This window comes from Limulus polyphemus, unplaced genomic scaffold (assembly GCF_000517525.1).
Source record: "Limulus polyphemus unplaced genomic scaffold, Limulus_polyphemus-2.1.2 Scaffold2332, whole genome shotgun sequence".
NCBI lineage: Eukaryota > Metazoa > Arthropoda > Merostomata > Xiphosura > Limulidae > Limulus > Limulus polyphemus.
This window is the reverse complement of record NW_013667942.1, coordinates 175,424-186,121: the sequence shown is the minus strand read 5'-3', so window position 1 is coordinate 186,121 and position 10,698 is coordinate 175,424. Positions and strand designations below refer to the sequence as shown.

Here is a 10,698-nt window from a genome sequence, read left to right as displayed (position 1 = left end):
CCAGACTGTGAATTTGAGGTTCTATGGTTCGCGTCTCGTTGCCACAAAATCGGCTTCTCACTTCGGGGTCGTGAGTGCGTTATGGGATTCACGGATGAAGGTCAAATCCCACTATTCAATTAGAGTAGCTGAAGTTTGTCAGTTCCAAATTGGGGAAGACTGCCGCAGATAACCCTCGCGTAGCTTTGCGCGAAATAACAGAAACAAACAATTTTTAAGAATTATGTTATAAAAAGGGTTTGTTGCTTTTTAAGATTGTGCTATAATTAGACTTATTACCAATTTTTAATTTGCAGCTAAAAGAGAAAAGAAATAAATATAAGCGAAAACTACATATAGATAGGGCAAAAAAAAAGAAAAAGTACACAAGCCTAACCGTAATTCCTAACAAGAATATACCACATACCGGGCAACAGAGTACGTAAGCTTAATTGCAATTCCTAACAAGAACATACCACATATTTAAGCTCTACCTCTGCTTTATCCTTTACCTATTTCATTCAACTTGTTTGCCGTAAGTATACTAGCTTGCTGGTTCGCCAGTCTTCTGAATAATAAATTGGGTTATTCAAGACTATTTAATTTTAAGAACAAAGCTATACAATAATGGACTGTTAGACGTATCGTCGAGTCACCAGGGAACCAATTCAGGACAATAATAATATTTAATATAGACTAATAGAGTGTTCAAATAAATAATTTTGTGTTTAAAAACTTACTCTTATTCTAATGTGTTGTGACATAAGAGTAATTTCATCAAGTTAATTCAGTTCACACCGTAATGAGTTTGGTGCTTCTAACTTTTAAAGTTTTCATATCTTTACTTTTACAGCAGTGTCTTATTATTATTAATAAAATTAATGCATCTATTTTGAATATGACCGTAATAGTACAATCCAACCTTTGTATCAAGAGAGGATTAACTTATTAAGACAAGAATGGACATTTAACCCAAATAAATATGATTTTCCACTCTTACCATTATGTAATTAATATGCGTGTGTATTCTTTAAGAGGATTATATATCTTTTTTCAATTGTTTCTGTCTATTTCACAATAAAAACTCAATTAGCATGTAATGCTTGTGTTGACTGTTTAATTAAGCTGAACTTCAGAAGATAAAAAGCTGGAAATGTTGTACATACAAACATTACAAAATTTGATCTTCTACTTGAGTGAAAAAAATATTTATATACATTAATTTAGGGTGTGTAGATAATATGGAGAAATTTAACAACAAAATATCAATCACTTACACACAGATACTCTTGAGAACGTTCATTCTTAGTGAGAAATGTCAGGCTTAGTTGATTTTTATAATTATTGTGTCTAATCAAAATGATAATAATGTATTTACAGAAATAAATGATTATGTTGTATTCTCAGACTCAATTATTTTTCTGTGAACAATTGAGTAAGAGCTGCAGAAAAACGAGTTTGGCCAGACAATGTTTTGTGGAGCAAAATCTGATTTCTCCTAAACCTTTCTGACTTTGAAGTAAAGAAAGTGACTTGGTACAATGTGAAACACAGTGAAACAATCACTGTTCATTAATACTTCACAAAACAACCACTGCTTTGAAACGGCAAGTAAAAAGTGACACCTTTGCTTGAGTGTGTTGTAGTAAATCAGTTTGTATTTCAGTCGCTATCTGTAATCTCTTCTGCCCTTTGAAGTTTCTTATCCTTTATTGTTCTAGACTGAGAAAACATGGCATTATATAGGGAAGTCAATAATGTCAGCTCTCTCAGGGTGCAGGCACCACTCACAGTACTGAGGGTCACTCTTACTATCAAACAAGGGATGATGTATACATGGGGTATCACCTGATGTTCCAGTAGAAAATATAACTATTGCTACTATAGAATGTTTCATGCTACAAAACTCTTTTTTAATAGGGATCTCATGTGATGCCCTTGTTGACTGATCCAGTTCCATCAGTTAGAGGAATGTGGTTTCTTTGACTGACTTTCCAGGCTAAGCATAAAAAGTTCAAAGTATATGAATATATTAAAATATTACATATAAACAAAGGGAGCATATATTAAGCTTATATATACCACATTTTTCCTCTCCCTTTATCTTCAGGCTGACCTGGCCGTCTATAACTTTAAAACCTAAAATTCAATGAAATTTACCCATATATCAATAAACAAATCAAAATTATTTACCCTGATCCCTGCAATACATTTGCCAAACAGTACTTACAACTATTCATACAAGCAAAACACATTAAAATTGAATTAAAACATAAATCCTCTGATATTAAACTTTAACCTAAAGCAAATTAGACCACAACATCACAAAACAAAGTGGGATATCCTTCAAACTCAATACACCATATATTAAAATATCCCTTTAAGAAAACTAAAATATACAACATGAAATCAAGCCCTTTAGAGAAATATAAAAACATGCACAATATATATATATATATATATGTGTGTGTGTGTGCAACATATATTTCACATATAACAAAATAAATCAACAGTGATAATGGAAATGATACTTATACATGTTTTTGTAAAGTATATACAAAAATATCTAAATACTTATGCTTTGCTATATTTATAGTATTTAAAAATTAAGAAAATGCAAAAGAAAATACTGAATAAATCATATTACACATATATATATATATATCAGAAGTCCTGAAAACAGATCGTCCATTGCAATGGTCAATTTTCAGAGAACCATGGTCATCTGGTGAACAATTCCTTGCAGCCTGAAGATGGTGCACCTTTTCCTTCAGCTGTGAAGGAGGATACTTATGCTTCAGAAGGCAGTATTCCACTATGTTATAAATACCCAGGCCTCTGTTCACTGAGCTGCTTCTTCTTGGCAGGAGCTCCACCTTACATAATTTCAGTAGCTGTGTCCATGATACTGCAATGGATAATCTGGACACTCTCACACTGATCAGAAGTCATCACTAAGTATGATGTTTTTGTCAAAGTTGGATCTTCCTTGTGCTTGGAGGAACTCTGAGATGACCCAAGTCCCAGAAAGATTCTTTTTGGTTTACGAATGTGGTGTTCACAGCACAGGTAGATAAACATTGGGTGTTGGTGATGCTTCTCCACCTGGTGCCCACCATTAGGGCACTTCTGTATTTGCAAACAAATCCCTGCTGATTTTGTTAACTGTAGCTTTACTGGGGTCTCTTGAGTAGACCTCCTTGGCATGGCTGCTCGTAGACTGGGCTCAACTGGAGATAGGTAGCTGGATGACAGAGTGGCCTTTATAGATGTTTCCAAAGTCATCAAAGCAGCAGTCTGATCCTAGTGTTCTTTGGCACTCAGTCCCCTGGAGACTTCAGGGCAAGTCCTAGTCCATCCATGGCTTTAGTCAGAGCCCACATGTCATTCAGCCAGCAACTCATCTTTATCCATTGGCTTCAACTCTAGCTGACTAAAAGTAACTCCCAGAGCATTCATTCTCCATGTTAAGCTAGTGGCTTTTTGGGACCGGCAAAGACACAAACGAAAACTTTTACACAAAGGCTATTTCCAATCAAGGCAGCTAGAAGGGCTAAAAACTTGATGTTAAATAGCAAAAGAAATGTAAGAAAATTGAATTTTGATTGGTCAAATCTTTAGTTACAGGTTGTAATGGCCAAGTTCCAAAAATCTCCTGTTTTAAACTGTCTCTTAGAAATAGTGAAAATTATAGCCATGGTAAAGTGGCTCTTCTACAGGCTCACGTGTATTTTGGCAGTAGAAGATATATCCCTTTCACCTGTAGATATCCCGGTCTCCCAAGCTTCATTAGGTCACATGCTTAATCTAAGTCCAACTGTGCTCTCCACTGTTTTCATTGTCATGACAACAGCACAAAGCTGTCCTGGAACCCAGTCAAATTCCTTTCACTACTGTCTGTTTGTTATGCAAACAGAGCCCCATTTTAGCAGGAAAGAAATGAGGAATGAGACTGCAAACTCTAGAACCTACTTGAGTAACCAAAATAGGTCAACCATCATGCGGCACTAACATCATTCTTCTGAATATAGAGATTCATTAATGCTGACATTTCATTTCCTCTTAGATTTCCTTTCAGATACATAGAATTATTATGTGGAACTCGTCTCAGCATGGAGAGAGAGAGAGAATCTGTGTGATATCTGGTTGCCAACATCCAGCAGACTATACCTGGTTGGATGGACATTTTGTTATACATAGTCTAGTGGCAGAGATTTTTATGATTTCTTGCAAACCCTCCATCACTCCAATTGGTGTGTGCGATGCTTGCAACAATTATATCATCAACATATGTATATGGTATTACTCCAAGGGCCTTCAAATGCATTGATCAGATCAGCTGTGTATACATTATGAAGACAGTATTCAACAGAGATCTTTGTAGCAAGCCAGGGTTGATTACAAAGATTTATGATCTCCATTTGCCAAATTTCAAGTGAAAGAGTCTAGTGTAGCCAACATCTATCATATGAGAATGTGTGAGACTCCCAGAGCTTTAGCTTCACTGCCAAAATCCTCTCAACTGTAAGCATCTTCAAGGTCAAACAGCCTAACATTGTTTTCTGCAATACACTGCTGAAAGTTCTGTGTCTGATTCAACATTTGAGGGTGTGGGTTTCTTCAGTTTTGCCTCTCCCACTTTGGTAGATCGACAATCTCTCACCACCAGGTCTTATTCAATTCTTCTTTGCTGCTACCTTTTCCATTTGTCTTACTCATACATTTGATATTATTACTAGTGTGTAGCCCTTCAGTATTTGATGGTCTTTGAATGGTTTGATCAACACTGACATTGAGCAGTCTCTAAGGTCTTTCTTTGTTTTCCCCTCCATCAGTGACAAATTTATTATTTCAGATAGCTCTGCTTTCTTTTCAGTAGAGTTTTATTTTGACATATCTCACACCATTAGGCTTAATACAGAATCCTTCTTTGTTACTCAAATAATTCTCTCTAATTCACTCTACATAACTGGTGTTTCTGCCTAAGGGTCAGTCTTGTTGAATTCTGTCATTCATTTCCTACCTGGCCAGTTTCACAGAAGCCTAACCATTTTCTATTAGTATATATCTCTTCAGTATGTGATTATTTCTGAAGGGTTTGTGTCAACATTGCCATTGAGCAATCTCTGATATATTTCTTTGTTTACTCTCCATCATTGACAAATTCATTATTTCAGCTAACTTTGCTTTCTCTTCTGTGAAGAGTTTTGATATTGGAGTATCTCACATCATCTGGGCCTAATGCAGGATCCCTTTTTGTTGCTTTAACAATTCTCTAGAATTAATCCAGTGTTGAATTTCTATTACTTTCTACCAAGCCCAATTAACAAAGGCCTGCACATTTTCATGTAGGTGATTCCTAAATATCTGCTTAATCTCACTTTTAGTTTCAGCCTCAGTGTATGCTTTACTAGCTTCAACCTTCACTTTCCAGACTTACAATATTTTTGCTGTCTTCCAATTAGGTTTATTTTGACTATCACATTTACTTATTTACTTTTCTGACTCATTTATTTAATATCTAACTGCCCTTTTGCATTTACTCATGATGAGTTTGTATCCTGTTCAATACTGGAAGCATGTTGTCCTCATGAGTTTTTAAGACAGCTCTTTCTTGACCACATGGATGAGTATGAATGAGTTTGTGGTCACTGCCAAAGCAATAGTTTCCATTTTAACTCCAAGAATGCAGTAGGTGTAACATGGGTTAGGTCTTTGGCTGAGTGGGAGTCTCACTCTCTTTCTGCTACTCTTGTGGAGGCATCATTATTGGTTCTATACAGTTCACGTTTTGCAGTGCGTTCTGCCAAACTTGGCTCCAGACATTAAAGTCACCTGTAATAATGACTCTTGTGCCCATATTCATGAGAAGATTCAGCAAATATAATGACACTGAGTATATAGAAGTTGACTAAGACGTATTCCTTGCCAATGATCTCCAGGCCAACAGCCAGAGTCAATATGTTTCTAGAAATGAGTACTTCGCAGCATTTAATGATAGCATTTACAAAAATTAGAAGTATTCTTTTGAGATTTTACTCCACAACTAATGGCTCAAAACATATGTTGATGTCTCTGCCATATGATGGTTTCTCCTGTAGCTTTTTCTTGCACCATTACAACATTTTTCTCATCTAATAGCTTCCCATGGTTACTCTTCTCATTTTGTGACTATGGCTACTCCAAGATATAATCCAAAGACATTCATATTCATCCTTTCCCTTTTACACCTCTTCTAAGTGTGTAACTTGAGGCATGTTTGTAAATGCAAACTAGATGTTTTCAGCAACAGTTACAGGCAAACGATTACACGGTTCTCTAAGGATTGCTTAGTTCTGATTCTCTTCTGATAAAATATACATAATTTTTATCTAAATAGACAAAAATAAAACATTGTTCAAAACCTACCTTAAAGTCAAATTTCGTAACATATTTATTTGTTCATTCTCCAGTTAATGATAAGAATGTTTAAGATAAATACTGATCAGTACATAACACTACACAACAAACATGCTCTCTCAAGGAATGGTCCTTGAATACACATTTTCTGAATGACTAGTAGTTTTGAAATAAAAAAGAAAAACCATGATCACCTAGTGATTTTAAAAAAACGTGGCCTTATTTTATTAAGGCCATTAAATTTGTAATTTTACATTGTTTTTAAAACTCTACACCATTTTTAATCTGAAATTAACAACACACACACATTTATTTACTTAAGGTCTGTATATTATATAAAACATTACATACAAATTTGCCAGCAGGTATTATTATTGAAACAGTAATAGTAAACACTTTCAGACTTTGATTTAACTTGTAAATTTGTGTATATTTACTTGAGGTTTAAATACCTATAAATAAAAAAGTATTTAAAAGATCTCAGTTTTAAATTTTTAATGATTGATGTAATTATCATTTAGTCACCAAAATATAATCAATTATGAAGTGGTCAAATTTGATTTGATCTAAAAAAAACTGAAAATAAAAACACATCGATACTATCATTTATTTTTCAAATACATTATTTCTACATATTTACTATTTATTTAGTGAGAAATAAATCCATAGCAATATTTTTATGCATACAAAACCTGAGTTCTCTGTTGCAAATGCATGTTATTTATTACAATAGAAACCAAAGTTGAAAAGTAGGAAAAACTTTGTATCTTAGAAAAAAACCATAAATTCTGTACCAAATATCAGTTGTACAGAGCTGTTCCTAGATATTAAAAAAAATAAATAGGTTCTCCATCATTTTATGAAATCACACTCAGATACTGTAAGTATGATCTATTGGTAATTTCACATAAAATGGGGCATGGTACAATTATGAAGAAAATATATTGGTTTAGATTATTCCTAATAAATTATAATAATTTGCACTGAAATAAGAAAAATATGTTCTTATGTCTTATATATTTATATGAAATGTTGACTGAATCAGTAAGTTGTTAATTATAAGATTGAACTCAGGTATAAAGAGAAGTTTCACACTGAACACCTTTAATATTTGATTTTTGTTACAACAATTAAAATTTACACACAAAAAACTGAGACTCCTGTTTCATTAAGACTAAAATTCTTAATAGTTTTTAAATTATGTGATTTTCTTTGGTTTTTTTATGTAACAAATCTTAAATGCTATAATATGCATACATTAAGCAAATCATGGTTGAAAAACACCAGTTTTGAAAGTATTTTAAAAGAGCAAATGTATATGTACAAGAAAAATTAGACCATTAGGTCTTAACAACTGGGTAATTATTTGCATCTCAAATAAATGAAAGTGATTGAAATTTAGTAGTAGAAAATATTCATGTCTATGACTCACTACTTCTGAATGTCAAACAGTGAAAAATACGTTAACAATAATATTTAAAACATTAATATTTATTACATCCTAAATTAGAAAATGTTAATTTTATTTTTCCTTATTGTATTGGAATATCACGGTCAGTTATACTATGTATTCCTGATACTACAATTATTATTATTATCATACAATGTTCCAAACCATGCAGAGTCAGAAAAACTGTTTAATTTTGCATTTCAATACCATTTGTTACACTTAAGTTTGACTAAACCTAATTAGCTTGACTAAATCACCTATGGTTCAAGCTCAAGTGTAAAAGTAACACTGAATCGCTGATGAGGATTGAAATTTAAATGGTAAAACTTTCACCACAGCCACATGTTCCTTTAATATTCGGATTGTTAAACACAAATTCACTAGATAATTTTGATTCTATATAATCCATCTCTGTCCCGAGAAGCGTAAGTTGTGCTTTGGCGTCGATCAACACTCGTACTCCATCTTGAACAACTTCTTCATCAAATTTTCCTTTTTGTTTTGCGAAATCCAAGGTATAACTTAGACCATTACAGCCTCTTTGTTTCACACCAATCTTCAAACCTATTGCATCTGGTTTACTATGCAGCAGATGTTTTACACGGCTTACAGCAGACTGGGTTAAAATTAAAGCGACTCTTTGTGGGATTTGTTTTTTCTTTACAACTGCTCGAACAGTTGCCGACATAGGAGCAGACATCTTGGACTTAAAATACCTATTACGTAAGTTGTAGTTAAAGACTTTACCAATAGATGGCAAAATATTAAATTAAATTTAGAAAATAGAAAAGTCAATTACGAACAGTAGGATCTCACATAATTAAAAAACACGCCAGTAGAACAAATTATTTTAAAATATGAAATTAAAAAGATATAAAACAAATAAGTAAAATAATCTGAAGAATAATGAAAAACATTGGTATGCCTATGATATATATATAAAACGATAAAAACCTTATAACCTGGACTCTTTTGAAAGGTGAACCTTTCTTCTCCACGGGTAAAGTAGAATAGATATAGATATACTAGCGTATAGACCGTCAAACGTACTACTACCCCCACTCAATAGTATACCCTAACCTCACATTTCATAGCTAACTGAAGTAAATAAATTTTGCGAAATCATGCTTGATCAACAAAGAGTCAGAAAAGTGCAGTCGAGGCAGTCAAACGTCGGTAAATTCCTTTGTGAGGCTTTAATAACTCTCCTATTTTGAGAGATCAAGCGTAATATGACACAGAATGGCTTTTATATAGGTTAGATATATTGTAAATCCGTTTGTAACATAAATGATAGAGACCTATCTAGTTTTATTTTACAACAGTCACTGATATTAATCCATTTTAAAAATACAGTAAGTTTGTAAGTATGTCTCAAATAGTCATTTAAAAATTAACATAAAACTGTCAGTTAGATAAAATACTACCATGGTACAAAAGTTTTATCCTTAGGTTGATATAAATCTGTAAACATAGACCTAACGATAGATACTTATTACTGTCGTAATAAAGGTTTAAGAAACAATTAATATATTGTGAAATTTTAGTGGCTAAGTAGGGTTTGAGATACAGAATGTGTGTTATAGGATATTTAAGGACAAGAGCAACTGTCTTATTTACGAATTTCAAATGTAAACAGCCGTGAAATATTTGTTAAATTGAAATGATTGATAAACACACCGTCTAAAAGACGAAAATATAACAACCCGACATTTCTACCTTCAACGGAAGTATTTTTCAAGAGTCTGATTCATCCACCTCTGCACCATTTATCGGTTTTGTCTCTAGTGCTTGGTAAAGGCCTATTATATACCCACGCAAGTGCATGTCGGCTTGCATACTATATTACCAAATATAGACTTAATCTAGCAATATGCCACCTTTCTAAAACTCCCGTATGTATCATATGGCTTGTTCAATATCCAGTATATTTTATCATTTTTCCAATCTATAGAATAATCTTTTAATGATATGTGTTCAGCCAAAGCAGTTTTTTTTCTTCTTTTTTTTTCGTTTCTTATTGCGTGTTGATGTTCGCCAATTCTTACTTTTACCGATCATCCACTTTCTTCAACACACTTATTGTCATTATCTTTACACTTTATTTGGTATATTGAACGAGACTTTTCCAAAGATCTCTTTTATCTTTCGAGATGTATCGACAACTGCTTAAAGAGACGAACATGGTTTAAAAATACAACAACTAATATTAGCTGAGGTAAACATTCTAGTAAGCCTTTCGCTTACTCCTTGTAATTTCTTGGAGTTGACTTTGGTTTGGGTATTTCAATTAAAATTAAAAGGAAACCCCTGAAAATAGCCGTTTTGTTTTAATATTTATTTAATCTAACTTAGTTAATTAAGTTTTTATAGATTTATTGTAAACAGTAATTGATGTCTAATATTTTTGAGATTTTGGATGATGGAAGATAACATAGGAGTGCTCTTTTTATATATGTAGGTTTACGGAATACATTCATAATACATGCAACTCCTAGTATGGGTTCGAGAGACGAAAAAAAAATTTGAAAAAAGTTAAAGAATTATTCTGCTCTCTTTCCAAAGGAAACTAACAAATTTATTTTTAGTATTTAAATATATAAAAAAAAACTGCAATGTCTGTGTTATCATTGACACAAAAAATATTATCGATATACCTTCGATAAATTTAATAGGGCTTGGTCAAGATTTTATAGCTACATTTTCTAGATGTTCCAGGATCACACTTGCAACCTGTACAGATAGAGATGATCTCATGACAACTCCATGGAATTGTCTGTAAGTATAACCTTTGCATGCAAAAACAACACAATTGCCCCCCAGTAGTACAGCGGTATGTCTGCGGACTTACAACACTAGAAACCGGGTTT

At 33.1% G+C, this 10,698-nt stretch overlaps 1 protein-coding gene across 3 annotated transcripts in view; it reads right to left on the bottom strand.

The window, feature by feature from the left end:
• Positions 1-1,261: 1,261 nt before the first annotated feature.
• Positions 1,262-10,698, bottom strand: part of LOC106466647 (iron-sulfur cluster assembly 1 homolog, mitochondrial-like) — a 38,261-nt gene continuing 28,824 nt past the window's right edge. For 2 of the 3 annotated variants that reach the window (XR_002612259.1, XR_002612260.1), the window contains exon 2: positions 1,262-1,978. Coding sequence is in view for 1 of the 3 variants with exons in the window: in XM_013926939.2 (XP_013782393.2) it covers positions 8,142-8,544 (403 nt within the window). In the remaining 2 variants the exon portion in view is untranslated. Of the gene's footprint in view, positions 1,979-6,971; positions 8,545-10,698 lie in introns of those variants that run through there. The other variant, XM_013926939.2, reaches the window with a different exon arrangement.